We start from the raw sequence: 26469 nt of genomic DNA, 5'->3' as shown, positions 1-26469 counted from the left end.
GGGTGGAAGAGGAGAAATTAAGGTAGAGAGAGAGAGGTCCCTTATCAAGGGAGGGACAGAAATCCAGCTGGGCCAGTGAGCCATCAGAAGAGCCTCAGACGGATGTCCTCGCTGGAGTCTGTGCTGCTACAGAGGACAAAAGCAGCTAGAGGAGGGAGAGGCAGAGGAGGAGGCTGTTTGGCAGCTGGGGATGGGCAGGCTGGGGCTGGGAGGAGCAGTCCCTCTGCAGTCAGAGAGCAATGGCTGGCCTTGTTGCTTGAGAGTCTTCCCAGGATTTCAGCTCAAGGCCCTCCCTGTGGGATGAAAAGAGAGCTGATTTAAGCTTTCCTATCACTGCTCCTCTCCACTCCTACTGCACCAGACTTCATTTGTGACTGACTGTAAGTCCCACAGTTTTATTTATAAATTAACAAATTCCACTAAAGTCCTGGACCAAGATTTCCATAACCCCTGTGGAGATGATCCTTTCAACATGGTAGGTGACCAGCGCATGTGAGTTGTTATCAATGGGCTTGGGTAGTGAGATAAGGACTTGCTACTGAAATTTCAAGACATTTTGGGGTGGTGCAGAGATGGGGACAATGCAAGAAGCAAAAGCAGGTGCTGGGACCATGGAGAGGGCAGAACTACCTCCCTCAGGTGTGGCTTGTGACATTTCCTTTGAGAGAACTAGCCCATTTCATTCCCCTGGAAAATCTTTTTTATAGATCCAGACCATGGCATAACAAAGCAGGTGGAGTCAAGCCTGAGTCATCCACATTTTCAGTTCTTGATTTTTAAAGGCTAAAAATTTGAAATCACAACAGAATCACAACTGTCATGTTTTCATTTAACTGGACATCTTCAGTTTCATAAACCAATTTTCTCTTGGGTTGATACTGCATGAATTGAGTTTCATGTTTATGACTGAGTTTAAGACCCTGAATTAAACAAATAATACATGAACATGAACATATACTACTTTTTGTAACATTTTTTACTTCGTAGAAATTAAAAAAAAAGTGCATTAGATTAATAAGTTTTAGCTTGGTTGCATAACTGTGTCATTTACGTTTCTTTGTGTTCATCTAGTACAAATTAAGTGGCAGCAAAAACCTATGTCTCATGACAGCCATGTAAAATGCTCCAACAACAGTTTATCTATTCACTAGATGAACTAATTGTTGCTTGGATTTTTGTGCTGCACAAAAGACAGAAAATCTTTATTCTTTGCCAGGCTGTGGGTAGCTCTATAAACAGGTGAAACTGATGGGGGAAATAACAGTGGAGAGTATTCAAAATATTGTTTTTTCCCCTTTGGCTTGTGCTTATGCCTGTTTTGTGTGTGATTCAGTTGTTAAAACCTGAATGCTAAGGAGCCTGTACATTGTCTCTGATAACATAATAAATAAATCTAAAATAATAAAAAAATAAAAATTCCGAGGGTTTCCCTCCAATATTAATATTTCAGTGATCAAGTTTGCCACAGGTGGGATAGGATTCCCTTTTATTTATATTGTTACATATGATATTTCCAGATGATTCACTGAATATGGAAATTTTACTATCATGAAGTATCTTTGACAGAAAAAACAGCACCATTTAATTTTTGGAAAGCTAGTACTTTCAAAAAACCTTTTTGTAGTATTTATGGATTACCAACCTTGATGACCTAGTGTTAAAAAGAATATTGAACTGAAATAAACTAAAAATATCAACAACTTAGGTATTACTTAAATATCATGTTTCCCTTGACAGAAAACTAACTTCATTCATCTGCACCATTTCCTTTCATTTTTATTAGCTTGCTTGGAGTCAGCACTTTAAGTCCCAGTCCTACTTTTTTCAATTTGAGAGGTCACACTGAAAACTGATAAAAGATGCCTATGTTTTTCCTGCTACATTTGCAGTGCTGCCAACTGCAAACTCAAAGAAAACAAGAATATAATCCCCTTAGCCTTTAAATGGTGTAAAAGTCATGAAGAAGAAAAAAAAAGTGGGTTATTCATAGCTGACTTGGGACTTTTCAGCCCTGAAACTATAATTGTCTCGCATTCTTCATACTTTTTCTGTAAGTAAAAAAGACAGAAGCTTTGCTTTAAATGCAAGGGGAGAGTCCCATGAAATAGAGAAGTTTTTGTTTTCTTTCAGCCAGAATCTTGAGGCTTTAAGAAAATACATAAGTAGTGAGGCTTGTGATGAAATTTTGAGAGCTGGCAACACCTCAATCAAGTTTGTTCTTCATTTTCATTGAAGCTGAAAGGAAAAACTCCAAAACCATACTTTTGGTGCAAAAAGTGATAAACCAGCAGGAAATAGTCTTGCCCAGTCAGCTTTTCCCCTGAAATGAAAGATGAGCATCTTGTAAAAGGTCTGCTCAGAGCTCCAGTGAAGTCAAATTGCAAAATCAGCTCTCACTGACTCCAGTGTTGAAATAGTTTGCTCACTCAAGGAGTTCTACAAGGAAAGAGAAGGTACTCTGCTCCTTAATAGAAATTCATATATTCTGCGGCTTGATAAGCCTGTAACTCTCTAGAAGCTGGCACACAGACACAGATTTTTTTTTTTTTTATATATTTTTTTTTATGACCTCCTTACCAATATGATTTTCTGCTACTGGCTTTGTTGTGAAATATTGAAAAGTTATACTGAATACTGTGCTTCTGTTAATTTTTAACAAAAGCTGAATTTATCAAGCTAAGTTAAATGTTAAATAGAAGTTGAAGTGAGTTCTTTGGGTAAGGGGTATAATAGTGTAAGTTTAAGGGTAAATATGTCACCATGATGAACAGCATATAAAGCTGAATACTCATTATCTTTAAAACTTTATGGCAATGCTAATGCCAAGTTATTTTCAGCACCACCACACTCTTTTTAAAGGTGGTTTCTTCATCCAGTTCAAGGCCATATTGCCACCAAAAATGCCTCTGCAATCCTCTGTGCTTCAGTTCTATGTCTACCACGTCTTGCTATTAGCACTGGCTATTATGCAATCTAAGAACTGTTGGATCTACTTGCACAGCTGTCTGAAAATAGCCAGGCAGAAAAAGAAAAGAAAAAGAAGTTAACATTTAGCTGCATCAGTAAGCTGACTTGGCTCTCTGCTCATCTCAAAGAGCAGACATGGGGGCAGCAGTGGCACTGGAAAGGCAGGATTACCTATTCCACAGAAAGGTATTCTTTAAACTAGACCTCTGTATTAGGAGTTTGTTCAGGATAACAAGATCTGCCTCATTCTAATTGTGCTAGCTTTTCGCTGCCATGCACATAGGAAACCCTTCCAACCTGTGCAAACCGGGCTTCAAAACCAGGGCAGGTGAACTGATATTTCTCCATTGGTAGTGTTTTCTGTCTGCTTTCTGCAGGTATCAGTCACTCAACATGTGCTAAGCAAAAAGCCCAAGGGCTGCATTAAGTTTTATTCCTTATGAAGAAAACTATTTTGTACTACTGTAGTAAAAATTAATGTGATCATAATAAAAATTTGTTTGCATATTTCCAGAGTGCAGAACTTCAAATTTTCATTTATATCTATTAGATTTTAGGTGATCATTTACCCTTTGCTTTATTTCCCCCTGCCTAAATCAAATTAATTTTATGCTAAAGACATGATTTCTATTAGGAATCAAAGTAATAGGCTGAAATAGCTATCAACACATGGTTTTGTTACTTACTATAGCAGTGAGTTGATTATACTTACTGAAAATTTTAAGCCATTAAGAATTTCCATGTCCCAGAGAAAATTCCCCACTGTGTTGCTTAATACCAAACAAACAAAACAAAACAAAACAAAAAACAGAGCTTGAAAAATTAAGGATTAAGAAAATTCTACAATATAACATGATACTCTTTGGTGGAAATATGAGGACATTGATCTATTAGCACAAGCAAATGCCTAACAAGCAGTGCTGTGTCTTTTACTTTGCCACTTTTCCAAGTACAAAATGGGTGGATTGATGTCAAAATTAACTGTAAACTGTAATATAATGTAGGTGTACATAAAATAAATAAAATATACTTTAAGTGATTTGTCAAGCCCAGATATACAACTGTTGCTGTTGTTGATGTGAGCAAACAAATACACAGCAGTTCAGAATTACTAGAGGGAAAACAACTTTTTTCCTCATCAGAAACAAATCATATATATTGTAACAACTGAGCAATTAAAATCCTTTTTAAGAAAAATCCTTTGCTAACTTAATGCTTACCTAGAGAACATGGAAAGGAAATATGGTGTATCTGCAATTTCTTTTTCACTGTATAGTGAACAAGAAACTACAGATAGACCATACAGTATGCAGTTCAAAGGAGCAATGTGGGTGAAGTCTAAATATCTCCATTTACTCTCTGTAAACCCTCAGTGTGTACTGTGCAAGGCCAAGCAACATGTAAACACCATTCTTTTGACTGAGCTCTGATGACTCTGAAACAGAGAATACAGTCAAGGTCACTAGATGCTTCACAAGCTGTGAAAGGGATACTCTGCAATTCCTACCACTATGGACAAGTTGCATTGGTTTGACTAAGAAGAGAACTGTATATAAAATTATAAAGTAATACTTGTCTAACAGGACATCCAGAGATCTAGCCCAAAGCATGGCCAACTTCAAAGTTACATCAGGTTGCCTGAGGTCTTGTCCCCACTAGTTCTATGTATCTCCAAAGATGGTGGTGACACCACAGCCTCTTTGGACAATCACTTCCAGTGTTTCACCACTCTAACTGTGAAAAAATGTCTCTGTTCTTCCTCAGAGATTCAGTCCAGTAAAAGAAGGAACTGCCTGAAGCCTTAGAACGGAAGAAGAGGGGCAGCACGTGTGCTGGGCAGGATGCTGGAGAGACAGACAGGTGGCACCCGAGAGATGAAGAAGGTGGCTCTCAGGGCTGTGAGGTCATTTGGGTCCCTTGCTGGGTGGTAGCAGTGGGAACACTGGTGCTGTGCAGAACTGGAGGATGATATCTGGGTCCATGAGCAAGAGAAAAATGCTGGTATTTTTTGTCTGTACTCTTTTGAAGGTGAAGATCTGTTGGAGGTCACTTCATCTTGAGGTCAAAATGGTAACTAGGCATTTCTGTAGCTCACACCGACATGAAGGTTGTGTAAACCATTTGCATAGACAGTTGTAACATTGTTAAGGTGCACCCTTTGTTAACTTTAACTGACTGACAGAAAAAGGCCATTTACAGTATTCTCCCTAGCACAGAAATGCTGTAGAGCCATTCAAAGTGTGATGAGGCTTGACAAACCACTTCAGGGAGCTGCATCATTTCCTTTTTAGTCAGACTTCAGGCTCTTCAGGCTCTCCAACACTGCATCAGCTGTTGCACAGATCTTTCCCTGACACTGTTTTCCTGACACTGCTGCAGCAGCAGTGCTAAGGACTTGAGCTTCATTTTTACCAGTGATAATAATTCAGTCTATGTGCTATGTTTTCTCTGTGTCCTCCACAGAGCCATATATTATTCATTCAGGGGGTCAGTTTAATCCTACTGCTTTAACTGAGCTGTACAGGCCAGTATGGGACTTACACTTTTAAATCAGATTATGTATAAAGAACAACATTTTTGTAGGTTTTTTTTTATTCAATTCCTCACTGAGTGCCTGTTGATTTCAATAATGTAGTACAAGTGATTAATCTGTTTTTTATGTACAGTAAGTCCTATTCTGTAAACAAATAAACATCTGTTTCAGGAAAGTGCTTACCACTTGTTTTATCATGAAAGATCCAAAGAGAATGTGAACTGATTTGTAAGGAGGTCAAGACACCAAGTAACAAAACAAAGAAACAGTCTTTTTTTTTCCCTTTAAGAGTTTGCAGAAATGCTTGCTGAAAATATCCACTTTAAGAAACTGGGCTTTTTATCTCCAGAAAAATTGCAGCAAAATTTGCTTAAGGCCTTGTGTTTTGCAGCACAATCAGATGCTGCCCGTGGCATAACTTCCAAAGTTCCAAACTGATTTTCTTTTCCCCATAAACAATCAAGTCCCATTTTATTCGAAGCATTTTATATCCTGTGCTAAAGCACTCATCTCATGCACACATTTAAACATGTACACACAGGAATGTGCTGGGAGATTTTTTTCTCTGAGGCCAAGAAAAGGCAATGGTGGAGACTAAGTCTGAAGTCTCTTGATGCCAGTGATGGAGATTCAAAGGTTACTGGATAAGCTCTGAGCCTCTGTATGAACATCTTAGATCAACTGAAAATGTGTCAAGATCTATAATGTTTCCTAGAAACTTTAAAACCTCTGTGGATTAGGAAAACCATTCCCACAGCTTACTTGTCCCCATGGGCAAACACTGTCATCTCAAAATTGGATAACACATGGGATATTACAAGCAGTCTAGAGGCTCTAGGCTATTTGCTTCTGACAGTGTAATTTGGACCTCATGGGGTATTAGATGATTATTTTGATTTACCTTTGTCATTATTCTTTGCAGAATAAGAAAACGAGAAAAATCAGTTTTGTACAGCTGATGTCCCTGTAATTTTAGAAGATAGTTAACTTTGACATAATCTATTCCAGAAATAACATCCAGTCATGAAACATGGTTTTCTGTTAAGCCTGAGAAAAAATAAATAAGAGAGGAAAAAAAGATGTAATTCTGCTAACAGTTTTGATAATCTTTCCAAGTAGTTAACGTATGAGAAATAGAAATGAGAATTGGAAATCCTGATACAATAATGATTACAAACATAGGCCAGTGTATAACTTCAGGTCAATAGGATTACAGAAATGAAGAAAAAACAAGTAGGCTAAGAAATACAAACAAAATTCACCAACTAAATTTATACCCAAGTTGGAAAAAGCTGTTGTGCATGAGCTTGTTTGTAAAACCAGTGCTCTGCCTTTCTCAGGCAAACTGATAATTATGTTTTTCAATTCCAAATACTCTGATCACTTACCCTGGGAGAAAATGTTTGTTGGAACTTGCTGTATTTCTTCCAGACTTTTAATTATCCTACTGGGATGCAATTTACAGCCCACCTTTTAGGGTGAGTCTTGGAGGTGCAGTTCCCATTAACATTAATGATGTGTGCATTCTGTGATGATAGCTGTAATCCCTTCATAGATGAAACACTTGGTGCTGTCAAAATTTTTCCTAATTCTGCAAATCTGAAGGCATTCAAAATGGGTGTAGGGTTTTCTTTTTTTTCCTGTATGAGTGATTGCAGTATTTTTGATTACTTTGTATGAACAAAAAGTTCTCTCCAAGACTGATGTTGTCTGCCAGAAAGAATAGTTACGAATGGGTAGCCTGGTTAATGTAGGTGCTCAGAATTTTCAGAAGTCACACCAAAGAATATTGGCACTATGGTCTCATTGGAGCTAATGAAGTTTAACTGCATAAAAGCATACAAATTTGAATTCTTCAATTTAATTTAAATTTGCTTTTAGATTGCTGGTGACCCATTCTGTGTTGATACACATTCAGTTAGCAGGACAGTTCTGTGAGTTTCATGAGTGGTGGGTAAAGCTGGAATGTGATCCCTTGAGAAAAGAAATTGCTCTGCTTTCTGACATATAAGTTTCTCCATGCACTAAGTGCAGTATATCTAGTTTTGCTCTCCATGGATGTAGCTCTAGCTGAACACAAAAGCAATGTAAAAATTTTCAACATCAAATTTGTAGACATGCTTTGCTGGTCTACAATCAAATTAATGCACAGATAATTGTACAAAGAATTGATAAACGTATTTCAGATGGAGAGGTCTAACTGCAGGCATCCTCTGCCCTAGAGACCTCTGCTTTGTAGCTAAGCCAATATTGGAATCCAGAGAGGGACAGAAATATAACAGAAGAACTCACATATTCAAGCTAGATAGCAAAATCAGACGTTTAAGAGAAAGATACAAACAAATCAAGACACAATGTAGCCCTAAAATTAATAACCTTTTAGTATATCATTCAGTTTAACCTTTTTATATATTATTCAGTATTATGTATGATATGTATCTTTAAACTCAGAGACACTGAGATAAATTCAGGACTATGAATAAATGGGTTTCCTGGGTGGTAAAAGCCCTCACACCTGCAGGCACTGGTTGTTCTGCTTCATCTGCTACAGGCAAAGCTGAGCTGGCTCCTCTTGAGTGTTCTGTGTTCTGTGTGTCCTTAACATACATTCACCCCAACAGAATGTAAAGCCTAGACACATTTATCAGCTCTGTCTTCTTCCAAATATGCAGTGGTAGTAACTAAGTCCTAGACTCTCATAAGCAGGGAGAGTCTAGGAGTCAGCTACTACCATCTTAGAACCCATCAGAAGTATCCTTGAAGGAAATGAATGCTTTCAGGTTTGCATCCAAATTTCAACCTGCTGGTGTGTGATATAAAGAATAAAAGTTTCAAAAATGGCACAAGGGTAAATTTGTCTTGGGAAGAATTTGGCTCAGGCTACATAAACTGTTTGTGCTCTTTAACACTGTTCAACGTTTTATGAACCTTCTGTACACTCAGGGTAATCTCCATTCTAGTTGACACAGACTAGATGTACCCAGACTGCATCTACACCAGGCCAGGCTTGGTGCTATTATTACTGAAGTCAGACGAAAAATATATGAACCCATCCTGAGTTCAGAGTTTGAACTGGAGCCGAATTCAACACCTTGGTAGAAAAAGATTATTTCTCACTCTTTGGTCCCCAGTTGGCCCTTTCACTTCCTCACTTCTTCCTGCTGTCATTTGGGAAAAAGGCTCCTCCAAATCATGCTAATTTGAAAAAGTCTCTTGAAAAAAGGAGAGGACATGCAGGTATTACGCACCAGGAAAAAAACACAGATTAATTTAAGACTATTTTATGAAGTGCAGAGCACTCCAAAAATTTCTGGGCATGTGAATTAGGCAAAATATGAAAAAGTAGATCTCTGTGTAAAATAACATATTTCCATGTAAATTACATGGAGTGATGCCAGCTGAGACTTGGGATTGACCTCTTATATAAATCTTATATTCTTTTTCTTTAAAACAATGCACAGGGTTTTGTGAGTGGAACTGCAAAGCACTCAATAATATTTACATTGTGGCAGGAGGGACCTTGATTCTGTGACCACTGCCCCTGCCTGTACTCCAAGTTAGTGTTTCTATAAATAAGGATACAGACCAAAAGAAGGAAGCACAGAATAGTCCTTTCAGTGAGGTAAGCGCTAAGAAAACACTGATCCACTCTCAGGCCCTTCATGTGCACTCCCCTGTGAGTCCAGGGGAGGCCACTTACCTCTGCAAGGACAGCCTTCAAAGAAGGAGATGGGAATGTACCAGCTGAAAAGTCATTCAGGGTCTCTGCAGAAAATTTTCCCAAGCCAGCTGGCTGTCTCCAGCTGTATTGCCCCAGTGTCACAAACTCCTCAGGTTCTGCAGAGGCAGTGAGGGCCCATGGCTGTTGAGGCAGTGCCTGGACACGCTACAGACAGAAGCAGCCAAGGGGAGAAGGTGGTAGGAGGCAGTTTGGTAGGTGATGCAATTCCAAGGACACTTGCAGGGAATTTTCTGAAAGAAGCCTTGAAGTATTGGTGGTAATGGAGGGATCTTCTTAGGCTAGATCTTCCTCTTGATGCAAGTCTGCAAGGTTAACTGGTATTTTGGCTGATGAGGCTCATTTTTTACCACATACAGGTACCGTGGTTATCTGGCAGCTTAGTCAAAGGCCATTGCTATCAAGACAGGTTTGAACACAAGAGAAAAATGGTAACTTTTGGACTAATTGCATTATTTCCAAGCTTCTCTCTACTGCTGAGGCACTTAAACATCCCCTGAGGACCTTCAGGTCCTGGCCCTGGTACTTACAGGCAGAAAAGGATACTCCAGTCCTGTGGTATTGAAACGCCAGAGTCAGCTGTGGCAGATCAAAAGCAGATCCTCCAGCCAAGCCAAGCTCAGAGGCTCGCCCCCTCACCCTCTCTTCTCTCTCTATGTCTCTCCCTGTCCCATTTTGGCTGAAGATCACCAGTGTATTACAGCAGGTTTGGTAGTTATGCTGCTGGCAGGATCCAATGATGGGTGGATGAAAACACAGCAGGACACATGAAAACACAACTATGGGCATTATTGTGGGATCTGGTGACTTCTCCATTATTTCTGGTCTCTAAAGTAAAACTCTTTCTGCAGAGGTCAGTACATCTAATGGAATATTTTAGGGATTCAACCCAAAAATTGTTGAAAATGGCTGCTGCTTGTAAAGTAGAGCTACTTTAACTCCAAGTCATCTGCCTCTGCGAGGAAATTATCTGGTGAAGTGTTAAAAGCCTGCATTGCACTGATGACAGATGCCTGGAGATAGTATTTTTTTTTCTCTCTCTTTCTGAAATACTTTGTTTCTTATAATGAAAATATTATCAGGACTATCACACTATCTTTTCATATATGCAGCTAGGACAGATTGGAAATTTGACATCTTGCTTTTCTCGTCTCCCTAGTGTTGGATAAACTTTCACAGGTGTGTTTAACAACATGAGTAATAGTTGTCTTCTTTAAAAGTGCAAGTGTGTATATTGGAGTGATTGATTTCAGTAGATATTGTCAGTCTTTTTGGTAATTATATATGCCTCTTTTTAGTTAGGCAAAATCAAAGAATGCAGTCCTATTTGGAGTACAGGAGGCACTTGGTTCTTTGGAAGAACTCTTTATTTCCTGTGGATTTCTCCTTGAATTCCCAATATGGATAATACTTCCACACAGATAAGCTCTCCCCTGGTGACTAGTGTGGCACTGGCCTCTGGGCAACCATGAAGAAAATGGTCAGTACGGAGCTTGATTCGAATTTCTGCAGGGAACTGATGTGCCTAAGTTTCACATTTTGTCTCTCAGCTGAGACTGTTGCATATGGAAGAGATTTTTCAATTCCTTCCAGGCTGAATTAGAGGGTCACAACATCTTGCTGCACCTTTACCTGCATGGTTCACACAGGTGTGTGTACACATGTGGGTAGAACTCAGTGCAGCTAGCCTGTCTAAAATGCAGGGACTTTAAGATCTCATAGAGTCAATTAGATGAATTACAAAGAGGTGCCTTAGCAAAAGTCGAATTTGCCTAAGTCATCATCTGACTGAAAACTTTTATTTGCTCAACAAGATATGCATGGAATTTGTATGGGGAAAAAAAATCAGAATGCTCTAGATGCTACAAATTCTAGCTGTGTGTGGTTTAGATTATTCCTCTGCAGCTTGAGAGACGAAATCTGCCCTGTACACCGACACAACTACATTCACTTACGTGAAGTGACATGGCTGTAACTAATTGGACTAAGCAGGGCAAACTTTCACTGCACACAGCCAAAGATAAACTGGCTCCAAATATTTTTCCCTGAAAATATTTTCATGGTACCTGGCCTCATTTTAGTCTGAACAATGCATTTTTGTCTCCAGACACTAAAAATAGTTCATGAACTAATTAAAAAAAAACAAGCTGTGACAGAAAACAATAAAGGCAAGGAAATGGGAGAGCATTTTTACATAGCCAGCAGCTTTCCTGGCACCATTTCTAGCTATGAAGAGGGTTATTAGCAAGCCCAGAATTATATAAACAGTTCCCTCTGCCAGCCAGGGTACACCAGAATCATGATTTACTTTCAAATTATTCAAGTCAGCAGAATCCATCTTTTCATCAGTCCAGTGGAAAGACTGGCAGAAGTTCTCAAAAGTGGGATTACGACAAAAAATTACTCTTTCTCTTAACAGTTCAGTGCTCTAATTTCATAAACTCATAGTTGTTCCTGCTTTCTTCATTGACAGAAATGTGTGTTTATTCCTGCTAACAGAGCGTGCTCATCAGCTGCAGGAGGGGGAGGAATTCTTCTCTGCAAAATGCACCATCATCAAAATCATCCAATAACTCCAAGATGCAGAATCTTTGCTACTGGATGTGATAACTGAGAAAGAAACTGACTGAGTTTTGGACTATGCTAATACTGATTATAGTTTAAATCAGCAGGGAAAATCTGATCTGGATTTAATGAGAAATAAACAGTCTTTTGCACAAATTTTAATAGTGAATTTGAGTATGAGCTATTCAACATTGGCTTTATATGCTGACGATAAAGGAGCTGACTGAGCACAAATCAGAGCTAATGTTTGCTCTAGGTCTGGCAGAATGACATGGCTGCTCAGAGGCAGTGTATGGAGAGGCTGGTGGCTGCAGCCTGCAGCTCAGAGTGAGTGGGCTGAGCCTCGCAGCCCTCCGGCACACCGGGAGGCCCTGGCTCAGTAAATCCTTCAAGATTGCACAACCTGGAACTAGTGAACAGTCCTATGGTGGTGTTATTATGTGCCTTGGGTTATGCAAGTGCTTAAGCGTTTTGCTGGATAGGTGCCCTCATCTCTCAGTATCTTTTTATCTTGTCTTTAGAACGGTAATAACTATTCCTACATCGGGAAGGAAAATAATTGATTTAGTCATGATTGCACCAAAGAGTGCAAGAGGTCTGTAAATACTAAAGAAAATAACCCCAAAGCAGGGGAAACAGGAAAGTGTGTGGAATAACATCCTGGGATGCTTATTTTGTAAGAAGCAGTTCTGTTTCGGAAAGTGTTAAACTGCCACCCTCTCTTACTCTGGCTGATTATGCGGCTTTAAAATGTAAAACTACCTGGTAAACCCTGCAGGAAGATAGCTAACAAACTGGAGTCAAGTGGACTGTGTTCCTCACACATAATGAATAGACGCCTTCACATCTCAGCAAAGCCTTTGAAAGCACGAGTGTCCTATTTGGCCTGAAGAACCAGAATAGATTGTCTGAATAAGAGGCTGACTTTCCAGGATGAGGAGTTTAAAAACACACCAGTGGTTCTTCAAATACAACCAGGTACTCAGCATGTTCCCTTGTGAGTGACCCCTGGGGGAATATTGTTCTCAAAATTACTAAGACAAATGAAAATTGAACATCAATAACACTTTGAGATTATACAGCATTTAGAATTAAGATGAAATAAAAACATAAGAAAGTGTACTTATAAATGCAATACTACTATTCCATAAGGCAGGGGCTGTTATTGAGACAAGAGATGTAGTTGTAGCCTAATAGAGCAAGGGGAATGTTCTACCATGTGCACTAGCTGAGCTAGTGTCATCTTTAATTGCTGCTGGTGGAGATAGTCCTTTTACCCATTCTGCCCTGGGTTACCTCCCCTTCCTCATGCAGACTCAATTGCTCCATTTCCTTTTGGCTCCTGAATCTGAAAATGAGAAATTCACGGGAAAAGACAGAACAAGGATGCCTTCCAGTCCTTATATGCTTAGGCTGGACACACAGATTTGCTTTTTCCTGTGTGGAAATTCGACAATATCTCTATGTTCATTGCATTACTTGTACATTTCTTCAAAAATTTACAGGGAGGATGAAGGCCTTTAAAAATCAGCTAAAAATATCCTGATAGATAGTTTTTCTATATTTCCATTAACCTCTCCAATTCAAGCAATTTCGTGCATCATTACCAACCCCAACCAAAATCAATGGTTGTAATTGAGATGCAGCAACCCAGTGCGCCTCCCATGAGCCATGACAGGCTTGTGCCTGACAGGACTGCCAAGGCAAAGTGGATGCACAGCAAATGGCCTCCCTCAAATACAGCCAGCTCTCTTAGGAGTGATTCAGTGTAGAACAGTTCAAGCTCGTCTTTGAAACTACATCATGCCTTCTGTATAACAACATGGGCCATGAAACTATAGAAACCCTTTTTTATGCACCCTCTACTGTGTTTCAATACTGGTTGATCATTAGTGAAGACAAAATACTTCTCATTTCTCCTACATACAAAATGTTGCTATTGCTTTAAGCTGTCAGCGACACTAGCAAACATCATGATTTGGTTATCCACCTTAGCAGGGATTATTTCTTATCAGGAGAAAGTCTACTTTTTCAGAACAATGGGAACAAGGGCCTCATATAACAAATCAAGCTGTAGCTGACTATGGAGCTCTTAGGAAGCTTAGCCCTGTGTAGCAGGAGAGAGACAGCCTGTAGCCTTTGTAGTAACATCAGTCACCATGTTGTCCCAATACGAATGCAAGCAGGTTGCTTTCAGAAGGGTATTTCTCTCAAATAAATAAAGCTGTGTGCAAACATGAGTCTGAAAGAAAAAGAAATGCTCTGCGGGATTTTTGAAGTCCTCTCAGTTTATGCCATGGATTAACCTCCCAGCAGCAAAAAAAATTTAGTTCTATTTGTGCAAGTTTGGAGCTTCCAGAGAGTTTGCTCGTGAGGAGGTGTGGGCATGTGGAATGCTGTTGGCTGACAGATAATATATTTGAAAAAAGACTTTGAAGTTAAGTTGAATAGGCCTTACATCAGGTACTCAGAATCACTGTGGCTGTAGGTTCAACTTGAAAAAATAAGAAAGGTATTTTACTATTGATTAATCATATATTTTGTACCCAGTCTGCAGCTTTTCCCACTTGCAGGTGCTTTTAGTCTTCTACTGAGTATTATGGGTAGACGTGTGCCACAGGAATGCGTGGAGAGTAAAAGCTTGGCTCTGCTTTACCTTCTTTATATAGAGAAAGCATAAACAATCATGGTAAATAATAATAGTGATAAGCATGGTTAATAAGAGAAACCAGTTCTCATTCTAATTTATTGTTGGAACACACTTGGCTCAGTTTTGTCTTTGTGGCATTTTAAACCAGGGAGAACTCCATGTAAGGCAATCGGGACACTTGGGTTGGAAATAAAACAATGGGACAAAATTCATTGGAACTGTATACAGGTTTGAAAAATTAGTTGAAAAAAAAATATTTCACAGTCTTGGTTCCTTTTCCCCTCTCACCATATAATACTGTAGTTGCATGTTTTAGTTTGGGAATCTGAGTTTAGAGATTCCAAAGCTAAAATAGGACAGAAATGGAGAAAAAAAAAGGCTGACAACTTGAGCTTGATCATGGTTTTCAAAATGTCAGAGCCAACAACAACACCTGTATTTGAGAGGACTACAATACAGTCCTTAGATTTCTCCTCACCTCTGGGATTAAGAAGTATTTTGGCATGAAGTGCACATGTGGAACAGATGCCTGATGACCTCTGCTCCAGGCAATGCTCCTCTGTGGCTTACAAGAAAGAGCAAGGACTCTGCATGTTCCCTAAGCTTACCTACATGTGCATTTCAAATCTCTGCTTTTCTTGTAAAGTTGTTTGCATGAAAAAAAGATAACCAACAGCAGGTACTGTGCAACACCTACTTTCTGTGGACCTTCTCATGTTAGACTGGGAAGAAATCTCTGCCTGTTTTGCTGGAATTGCCTGTAAGGGTTTCTATGCTGAGTCACTGCCAAGAACACATCACTGTGTTTCTTTGTCCTTCTTAGATACCTAGTGCTACTTCTAATAGAAAGGAATTAACTAAAAGAAAAAAACCCACAGTATTTGCTGGAACAAACTGGGTGAGCTTGTTCTCTCCTTTAATTAAGATTCTATTTTTCCTGGTTGCTCTGAGGAATCTGCTTTACTATGTCTAGTAGAAATTGTAACATTTTTCATTTGTATTCTCTTTTCTTTTACTAGACTATTGAAGACATATTTTCTTGTTTTTTCTGTAAACATAGCCACTAAGAGAAAGCCCCTCTGACCTGTTCTGGACTCATCCAAGTTTTATTGACTTACCCTTTCAGCTTAAGTCATCTACACACAATTTATGCACCTACAAAGGTAGTTTCTACTACTATTTGCTAATATTTTTCCTTTCAGGTGAAGCACAAGAATACAATAAAGGAAAGGAAAACATCAAGAGGCATTCCTTCTCTCACACTGCTTTTACCAAGGCAAGCTTCAAGTCTTAGTCTCCTTTCACCCACCCCAGGAACCCTCCCAACATTTGCGATTCAGGGGTTCAAGTTCTAGGCTGGCAGAATGCCAGTAAATTCATTAGTGGCACACTGGATAACAAACCAGACCAAATCCTCAGAGATTTAAACAACATTTTAACAGTAATATTTGATGGCTAGAAGAAATTAAATTCTGTCTGGCCTGAGCTGTCTCAGAGGGTCCAAGTACCCACATGTAGTAGATAATATAATAAACTGTTACCTCCCCTCGTAGGCAGCTTTGGGAGACCAGATGTCTCTTGCTTTAGTAGCTATCTGCAAATTGAAGTGTGCAAAGCTAACATATTTTTGCAGTCACCTCACTACTTACTCTTGAGATTTGACTTTTGGCTGAAATTATCAGGTTCCATTAATCCTGAAAACCTCTTAGCACTGAAGTAAACGGAAAACCAGAATCCAAACCTCTTGTTACGAAGAAGTTACTTGGGAATCCATCTTGCTTTTCTTGTGCACCTGCAAGTACAGTTTCTTTTTGTCCTGGAAACAGATTAAAAAAAAAAAAAAAAAAAAAACAAAAAAAACCACAAAAACATAACACGTGTAAACACTGTGTGGGACATGCCCTGAAATGAGAAAGTGCCTGTACCAATAAACCACGGCTAGTGGCACCAGGTCATTCCCATCCACAGGGCTCTGTGGAGATGGCTGGGGATGCTCTGGAAGAGTTTTGTGAGTCACTGTGATGTGAGTCACCACTGTACATGGAATGCCTGGCCCGTTCACAGCTGTGCAGGACACTGCTGGTTGGGACATTGCCGTGCAGATCCGTCCTGTGCAGGACATGGCTGTGTGACACCTCTGTGAGGGACATTGCTCTGTGGCTCATCACTGCACAGGACACTGCTGTGCAGGACATTGCTCTGTGGGAGGGCCACCAATGAGACATTGCTGTGGGGATCACTGGAGTGTGGGACACTGCTGAGGGGACATTGCTGTAAGGGTCATCCTCATAGTCATGGGAGGCCATTGAAAGTCATCGCTGTGTGGGACATGGCAATCTGGGTCATGGTGTTCAGGCCATCCCTGGGACATCACTACGAGGTTCACACCTGTGGGAGTCCTGCAGGGTGGGACACGGTTCCAGCTGTGCAGGACAGACATCCTAATGCAGAACATCGCTGTGCGTGACATCGCCAGCTGTCCCGCCATGCGGACCCTGAGGGAAACACCCACCACCTGGCAGGACAACCCCGGGGACACCTACCCGCCCCAGCTGCCGCTGCCTCCGCACCCCAAAGCTCTGCCCCGGCAGCTGTGCCACTGCCTGACCAGGCAGGGCAGGGCAGGGCACAGGGCCGGGCCGGGCGGGGCAGGGTGGGGCAGGGAAAGGAAGGGCAGGGCAGGGCCGGGCCGGCCGCCCCCCGCCCCCGGCGCCCGGCCCGCCCCGCTCCGCTCCGCTGGGTGCCGGCGGCGGCCGCAGCGCGCAGCGGTGCCGGGGCCCGCACGTCGGGGCGGTGTGGCGGTGTGGCGGTGTGGCAGTGGCCGGTGTGGCGGTGTCGGTGTGGCGGTGATGGGCAGCACGGCGCTGTCGGGAGCGCTGTGGCTGGGGCTGCTGTGGGCCGGGAGCGGGGCCGGGGGCAGCTGCCAGGGAAGGTGCTGCCAGGGCCGGGATGCCGCCTGCGTCGGCCAGGGATGGAGGGAGGGGGGTGGCTACGGGACCTGCTACTGCGACGGAGGCTGCCGGCGGAGCGGGGACTGCTGCCACGACCACGGCCAGGCGTGCCCGGGTAGGTGCCTCTGCCCCGACCCCGGCGGGACCCCGCGGGCCCGGGGCTCTCCCCGGGACCGGAGCTGCCTGCCGAGGCTATGGATGGGCAGGTTTCCCTGGGCTCAGGCTGCGAGAGGGGCAGATTCCTCCTTTTCCAGCCCCGGGGCGAGGGAATGAGCGGGCACCGGGCTGGGGCAGCGCCAGGCTCAGGGAGGGAGACAGAGACTTTTCCTTCACCAGAGAGAAAAGGTTTCCCGATCGGCTGTAGAACAGTGACAGTCTGAAGTTATTTTACCTCTAAAATATTATGTTGCTTATTTTTCACTCGGGCAAGTCCCAAACACAAGTCGATTGCGGGGGGGCTGTCCGATTAGAGACAGCAGGGAGATTAATTCAGCACCGCCTGTGTCTCTCAGCTGAGTCCTCACATCCTGACAAACAAATATCAATTAAATAATTGGGGAAGTCCCCACGGTGAGGTTTTGTCTAGGAGCATGAATCCGCAAGAATTTACTGTGAAGGCAAAGGGTTTAAAACAAGGATAGGAGCGTGAGTGAGAGGGAGGGGGATTGCAGTGTCTCCCAGGGAGCAATGGCAAGGAGGGGAAAGTAGCCCAGTCCACCGAACTGAGTCACAGTGCCTCTTTCTGTGGGATTTCTACCCCTTGTGGTTTTCACAATTTCACCGATCCCTCTCTGCCTGGGATGCAGGACACAGCTCTTGCTGTGCAGGTGCAGTACTATCCTCGCTCAGCCTGAAGTCTCTCCCCAGCTGGCTGGACACATGCCAGCCTACAGCCAAAAAGTCATGAGCCTGTGCTGCACAGTCCTGCTCATGAGGGTGTGTTTAGCAGGCTCAGTGCCGTGCTGACATAGCCACATAGCTTTGGGACTCAAGTTGGCTTACATCTGCCTGGATTGGGAAGGGGGAGAACGACTCTCAAATGGCGTAGACCTGTCCTAAGGGATGTAAAACTGCACAGGAGAACTCACGAGAGCAGAACTGTGACCCCAGGTCTCTAAAAGAAATATGGTCAGCTCTCCCATAGCTAAGTAATCTCCTCAGAGTAACAGAAGGGAAAAAATGGAACACAAAGTCTGACAGAAGGTGGCATTTTTGAAATTAGCATTTTAAAAATACATTGTTCTTTCATTCAGGAAAGTCAGTAGAGGGAGAACTGGCAAGATACTTGTCATACAGCCACAGCATATTGCACCTTTTCAGTAAATCAAATGATTTTTAATATTCAAGCATAAAAGGAGAGAGCTGATAAACATGCACAGTGTTAGCATTAAAACAGAGCTGAAATCCTTTAAAAAGAAGCTCAAGATTGTGCTTGAGAAGTTCTAGTTTAAACACTTTTATTACTGTGACTTCTGGCATGAATGATGCCCTGCTGTTATCAAGATGATATTTTTTGTCTCAGGCTCGGTGGTGGTTGTCTCAAAAGAAGTCATTAACTTGTATTCTGTCATTAACTTGTATTCCATATAAATAGAAATTCTAAATAGTCCCAGTGGAAGTTTGTATCAATTTACACGAGTATGGCTGAAAATATTAGTCTTCTTTGTTCCTATTGGATATTGAGGTCTCCCCTTTGAGTCTTGCTAGGATCTAAGTGTTTAGTTCATTGGAATAGTTCACTGTTTTGAATGTAGAGTTCAAAACTTTAAAATGGAAATGTGAAGAAAGATGATTAATGGTTCTCATGCTACAGATTGTTTGTCAATCTGCTCACAACTCATGATTTCAGCACCTGCAGAAATTACAATTTTGGGGACTTTTCCCAAAAAATGACTTTTTCTTTGGGGAAAGTGTAAAGTACCTAAAATGTAAGTGATCAAGAGATGCTAGGATGCAAGAGATGTTAGGAATCATACAAAAACAATGCTCCAAAATAAAACAAACCACTGAAAGAATGAACATCCTAAAGCTGCCAGCGGCAGGGTTAAATTCTGTCATGCCTAAAAATTATTGGAGGTTTGGTACTTTATAAATAGATGGCTCAGCAGAAGCTCATGGACTGCTGAACCCAAGTTCAAGAATTTTTAGGTAAACTTCCTTATAGTTCTAACACTGAAGAATATTTTTGAATAAATTAGGAATATTTTTGAGGGAAGAATATTTCTGTACACAGCATTTTAAATAGGAATTACTGCCCAATGAGAAAGCCTAAGAAAGGAATCAGCTCACCATTTGAATCGAAGTGGTTACTCTGAGAAAATCCAGAGACTCTTATACATTGCAATATATGTTGTACAATGAACGTTCTACAATCCTCTGTTTTTCTTTCTCCAGAGATGGAAAAAAATTAAGTAGAGTTTGACTCAGAAATAAGGATCTGTGTTTCATACTGCTGCAAATGGGAGACAAAACCAAGGTTTTGGCTACTCAAGCTGTCTTTCATAAGATAACAATGTAATTTTTCTGAGTATTTTTAAAATTCCAAGTGTCTTGTTAGCTTCCACGTTTTGGTAGGTACCTGGGAACAAATCCCATCCTTCAGTTTCCTTTGACTCACATCCTCATTGTTTCAATGAATCATCGTTTGACATTGCTCTGTTAAGTAAGCTGAGCAAATAGCAACACAGGGAGGGATCCATAAAGATGTAGCTATGGGCCCCTGATGCTTCTTTTTGTGTGTCAAGAGATGGCATCATTCCTTTTATGTCAGCTCATGGACACAGTCTCTGTCATGCTGGGGAGCTTGACATCTTTCCGACAAGGCACAAAATTGATCTACTGTCCCCTAATACTTGTTGGGTACTGACTGCAAGAGCAACAGTGTTATCCCATTGCCTAAATTCCATTCTAGGAACTCAATATTCTTATTTTTCCACATGACTAGGGCAATTCATCTTTCTCATTCTGAGTCTTGATAACCATAAAATTACCATGTATTTCTGGATATGACCAATATTTAACTGTCGGCTTGGTTTGATTCCAGTAAGACATGAAGTCATCACTTTATTTGTTATGTGGTTACTCAGTCCCTTTGGGAGTTTCTTCATGGAAAATGTGATGTTAGACTTGATGTTATCTGCATATCGAGGTGCTAATATGGGATTAAAGTTGTGTGGAAATTCTTATTTATGCAGGTCATTCATGTAGCCAGTTTGGAAGAGAATCAATAGATAAGGGAACAGGCTAGATAGACACTTACTGTTCTTTGGATACTGGGGTAGAACTAAGATGTGTGATCAGGCATTGAAGTTTGTGCTTGTACCATTAAATCAAATGGGGTCAAGGACTGTGTTTGGTGGCAAAGACTGTGAGGTCCATACTACATTTAGCACTTGCCTTGGCTATCCTGTGGTGGGGTCTAAGACATTTTCACTATCACTAGTTTTCTTTTCAAGTTCACAATTCTTGGGACAAACAGTCTGAGGACTGTACTGCAACATGTCAGTGTGGTGCCTTCACAGCCATAGAGGTTGTGTCATGTACTTTGGGGGACCTGGATGTGTCTGAGGGTGGTGCCTGGTGGTGCAGTGTCAGGTGTCTGCATGTGGCAAAGGGAGCTTTTTCTGTGATTTTCCAGCACTGTTTTATACAAATCATACTCAGGAGCTGTCTGGGAAGGTGTTTATCAGTAATTAGAGGAAAACACCAGAGAATACTAATCGTTGAACATGATGAACAACTGGTGGCCCAATAGCCAGGGCAGCCCTGTGGTTCTGTTTCAGTGGAATTCCTTAGGGCGTGGGATGCAGACGCTCAGCCACAAGACACCTGGTGCTGTCAGGCCACTCAAAAGTGGGCAAGTTTGGTCAGAACAGCTGGTGCACAGTGAGAACAGAGGAAGGGAGTTTTAGTAGATTGGTGGTAAGGACATCTGCCAAGTAGCCTCTTTCAGAGGTTTTATCTGCTTTATGATATTGGTAGTCATCCAAGAAATTAGAGATGTAATGACAGAGCAAACACTGCAATTTCTGTGTTTTATGAGAAGAGTCACAAACCCCAAGGAGGTTATTACATTCTACTCTTTCTTCCCAATGTCTTATACTGGCAGAATCCCAGAGGGCATAAAATATTATCCTGAAAGACTAGTTTGGTCCCATCACTTTCCTGCAATGCTGATACAAGGATGTAACTCGTGGTTAATCTGTAAAGCTTCTTGGGGATTTAAATTGTAATCCGGAAATGCAGAAAAAAAACTGAAAGCATGTGCTATGTTCCATTACAAGCTAATGAAAAATAGTACACATGGGAAATGCAAAAGTTTTATTTAACTAGATAATAAGGAGCATGACCCAAAGCAATCTAGGACCAGTTTAAGCTAGCCCACCTATTGATAATAATGTGTATTTTGTACCATTCTCTAATCTGGAGCACCTACCAGGTGGCCTCCAGGAAAAAGGCTACTGGAAATTGATCACCAATCAGATTAAATGTCTTTGTAGGCCACAAATTGAGGATCACTTGTGTATGGAAATGATTGTTTATCCTCAGAGAATTCTTCTACTTGATGGATGCCTGTGTGTGACATTTTTCTTATCTACTCTTTCACTGCTCTTCCTGCCAAGGCTGTGCAGATTCAAAGTTCCCAGGTGGAGGGGTGGTATTTGTTCCATCAGTGGGCCTCCAGAGGTCATCCTACTCCAAACCCTCAGGGCTCAACCTGCAGTACAGTTTTGAAAACCTGTAGTATTCATTCTAACTGCTAAAGGGAAAATTTTTTGGTCATAGAGTTTTCAAAAACAGGGACTTGGTGTTCATGGAGATGAGGCTAAAGGAAAGCAGTTTCATGGAGATGTGAAATGGCTGTGTGATCTTTACAGCTGCATATTGTTTTAATGGAAAAATAAAGTGAAGCTTCTCACTCAGGAATAATGTATCTATTACATGGTTTTGTGTTCTGGGAATGACACCGCAAAACCTTTTCTTCCCCTGCCTGAGGGAAATGCAGTTTCTTATGGTTGAAAGTTTACTTTAAAAATAATGGTACTTTCCCCCAAATTTTTGATTAAATTCAGAGGAAGTTTGTGATCCATGAGAACTGAAATTCAAATATCCACTGAACTGTTTTGTAGTTGGAAATGAGCAGACCTGTGTTAAAGCAGAGAAACAAAACTGTAGCAGTGGGTACAGTTCAGTGTTGAGGAAAGAGGAGTTAAAAAATGATCTGAAGGGAATTGGGCATGCTGCTACTTAATGTTCTAGCCTTTAAACAAAATCTAGGTGGTGTAGGAACTGCCAAGGAGGGCCAGACCAGTCTGATGGAGATAATCCATGAGCTGGTCTCCTTTAAGGCTAGTGCTTTATGCTTCAGAAGAGAGTACAGGAGAATCCCACAGCTGTAGTGAATGGTTTTGATGAGGGGCTGTTTCTTTGTGGACAAGGGATGGAATAGGGAGCCAAGCATTGCAAGCAGGTTTGAATTTTCAATTTGATTATGCAAAATCCTGGAAGAGTGTCTAAACCCATATAAATAAAATTAGAAAAGAGAAAGTAAAAAAAAAAAAAAACAAACCAAACAAAACCCCCTCAATATAATCGTACTATCTCAAGCTTCTGAGAGCAATTAGGATAAAACAGAAGTCTTGACTACTAATAGTGTTTTAATACTGCTTTGCAGCTATTCCCTGTGTTGTGGGGGAGTGGAGTCATTGGAGTGGCTGTGCAGAGCAGTGTCACCCTGGGCTGCGGATCCGTAGGCGCTATGTACAACAGGAACCTGAAAACGGTGGGGAACCGTGTCCAGCTCTGGAGGAGAAGGCTGGCTGCCTGGAATACCTGACTTTCCAGGGAGAGGACTGTGGCCATGAACACGGTATTCTCAATTTCATCTCTCTGCTGTACATTGTGTCCATCACAGCCTTCATAACTTTTCCTGACGTCAATGAACAGCAAAAAACCAAGCATTTATCTGCACTTAGCTGGTTAAAAATCTAACTTAGAACACTACTTTCTATGTCATATTGCTTTTTATTCAATAATTTGTTTTCCTACTCTGGCTTTTCTTAATTTCTGTTATGGAAATAACTAAGCTGTGTGCATTCCTTCACTTGGATGTAAGTATCAAATTCTCTCTGTGTGAAGTTAGAACACAAATTCAGTATGAAACAGGAAACAGTACTCCTTGTGGGATTCCAGAACATCCTATTTCCTCACTGACTAGATGGCATGCATTGTTAGATATTTTCCTTCTGAATAGAGAGCTTAGCTGTAGGGAATGGGGTTGAGGTCCAATGTTGCCAACATTTTATCACTTTTTCAATAAAGTGAGCCAGCATCACAATCCACAAGCTCTTGATTCCTTCACCCACTGTTACAGTAACTGAAATATGACTCAGCTGTGCCTTGCTGTTTTACCATAACTGTTTTTTTCCTCAGTCCCTGCTTTCATAACTACTTCTGAATATGGTAAAGAAAGAAAAAGACGAACAACATCTTCTCTCTGGCCTTCAGACAAAGAAGCATCAGGGTAATCTATTTATCATATGTATGTGGGTCATCTTGTTCAGGAGAAACCAGCTGGCTACAGAGAAAAGTGCAATTAAATTTGCAATAATTAAACAATAAGCTATAGCTTGTACTGATTTTCTCTCCTGCAGTTTATTTGCATATTCTAGATGTTTCTTATTACTTGCTAATTGTCCTGAATTAGACATTGGGATCATGGCAACTCTGATGATTGCTGCTTGTGAAAGCCAACAGCAAACAACACTAAAACAAAGCTGAATGTATCCTAAGTGTAAGTCTGAGAAATTAGATGTAGGTCTCTGAACAAAGTGGGCTGAATGGGATTGGTCTCGAGACCTTTTTTTAAAAAAAACTATTTGACACAAGCAATAAGAAATTTTGTTTAGTTACCAGTAGAGATGGTAATGAAGTTTAAATTAGGCGATTACTGGGTCTGTGATGCTCATAATGCTTTGTCCTGTGCTATTTTCCCTAGAACAATAAAACTCATTGATATTCTTAAAGTCTCTTTTCCATTTTCTTTCAGCAGCATAGGGGAAAAAAAAAAAAAAAAAAGGGGGTTACTGAGATGTTTTTCAAAATAATTTAATATAGAACACTACCAGAAAGTGAGATTATACATAAAACACTGGACTGGGGCATAGAATGAGAAATAGTTTACATAATGTTTTTAAGAATCCGCTGATTGTGTTAGGGTCAGAAAGAGATTTGTTAGCAATGCCGACGTCTAACTTGCACTTCACAAACATCACCCTTACGATATGTAAATCCATTCAAAGTGCCTCCTTAGCTCATGCTTCATCTTTCATAATTTGGTGCTTTTCCTTCTGAGCAGATACTGTGTGGAGTTCAGGACGGAGTCTCTTTCCCAGCACTGTGCTCTGGAGACGCGCCCGTTTGCGCGCTGGATGCAGTACCTGCGCGAGGGACACACCGTGTGCGTCGCCTGCCAGCCCCCAGCCATGAGCACGGCCACGCACCGCTGCTCCGGAGACGGCCACAACGCACACGGGTAAACCAAAACCCAGAACAGGAGATGAAACTTCTCAACATCTCATTAAAAGTTGCATTTATTATACCTAAAAAATGGAACAGTTCAAATAATTTTGTAGAGCTCGGAAGGTTTTACCATTTCAGTTCTCACAGAAGTTGCTTTTAAAACCTAGATAAAATTGGGAAGTAATTTCAATATAGGAATTCAGTGCATTGCATGCTTTATTCACTGTTGTGAAGAAGTGCAGGAATTTGTGCAGTGGAAGAGGACTTTTTACAGCTATGGGCACTTTTACTTAAAAAGTGTATCTCCTGCCATAGTCCATGTCTGATTGCAGATTTAACAGTGGTGGATTGGTACTCCCCTCAAGCCTACATACCTGTTTTTTACAAAAGTAATTGTGAAAGTAGGTATTTATTGTTCAGAACTGATTTTTATTTGATCCATACATTTATTAATACACATACTACTTAATACCTGTACAACCAGCTCCTCAACCTACCATCTTGGATATTCCACTTAGGAATATAATGTCTGCCCCAGAATCATTTTAAGAGATAGATGAGTTTAATAAAATCTTACTTACATGATTAAAAAAAATCCAATCTTGTAACATTTTATACAACACAATCCAGTAACACTAAATACACAGCTTTTACTCCTCTAATTTCTCATTTATTGTCTCATTTCAGAGATAAAATATTACATTGGGAAGCAATTGGCAACTCTCAGTGCCAAGGAACGTGGAAGAAGATCCGGCAACTGGAACATTGTTCCTGTCCCCTGGTGCATAGTTTTATTTTTACATAAAAGTTTAAAACACCTTTAAAATGGCAACAAAAAGAATAAGAAAATTAACACCGATACCAAGAAACCTATATATTTCTGCTGCATTTTCTGGAGCCTTAACAAATTTTAAATGAGTTGAAACTTTGGCAGAAGTGTTTCAGGAAATTCTCTCTGCCTTAGTATAAAATGCAAAGAATGACCTCTGTATTAGAACACTAGAAGCATGTTTCCATGTTTCTCTTTTGTAATTAAAGAGCTAATATTTCTAACCCTAGTAGTTGCTTTTCCTGAAGTTCTCCATCTTTACTGGCCACAGCCCTGTGTACAGGCACTGTTCCTCTACTCAGTAGTCAGCCAGCCAAATATTTTTAAGTCTGAGAATAGTCACTGTCAACATTTAAGAGCAAGGGTAAATAAAAATGAAGTTTTTGAGAGCTGAAACCAATTTCAGTTTAGGTCTTTTGTTCCTCTCTAGTATCACCTAGACAATTTTTTACACTACAACGCTGCAGTTTTCACATTCAGCCACCTGCATGAACACATATACCTAGTCAGCAGTATTATGGAATTGGTCTCAGAACTTCATGTCAATAATACAGTGTAACTTTTCTGGCAGATGAACCTAGACAAGACTTAGTGACTAAGGCCTTGGCTAAGAGTAAAAAAATTACTTATTACTAGTTAAAAATGCTCATCTACAATGATTAACATAGGAACCTGCAACATCTGGCAAGACTGCCATTCAGGTTGAGAAAATTT

The 26469-nt window shown here is 40.8% G+C and overlaps 1 protein-coding gene across 1 annotated transcript; it reads left to right on the top strand.

The window, feature by feature from the left end:
- Positions 1-17282: 17282 nt before the first annotated feature.
- Positions 17283-26260, top strand: SBSPON (somatomedin B and thrombospondin type 1 domain containing). The gene is made up of 5 exons (XM_083876989.1): positions 17283-17520; positions 23080-23274; positions 23838-23928; positions 24763-24939; positions 25614-26260. The coding sequence occupies exons 1-5, from the start codon at positions 17304-17306 to the stop codon at positions 25729-25731; spliced, it is 798 nt and encodes a 265-aa protein (XP_083733115.1). The 5' UTR covers positions 17283-17303; the 3' UTR covers positions 25732-26260.
- The last annotated feature ends 209 nt before the right edge of the window (positions 26261-26469 follow it).

This window comes from Zosterops lateralis (genome assembly GCF_965231275.1).
Source record: "Zosterops lateralis genome assembly, chromosome: 1".
Classification (NCBI taxonomy): domain Eukaryota; kingdom Metazoa; phylum Chordata; class Aves; order Passeriformes; family Zosteropidae; genus Zosterops; species Zosterops lateralis.
This window is presented reverse-complemented; position numbering and strand designations above follow the sequence as displayed.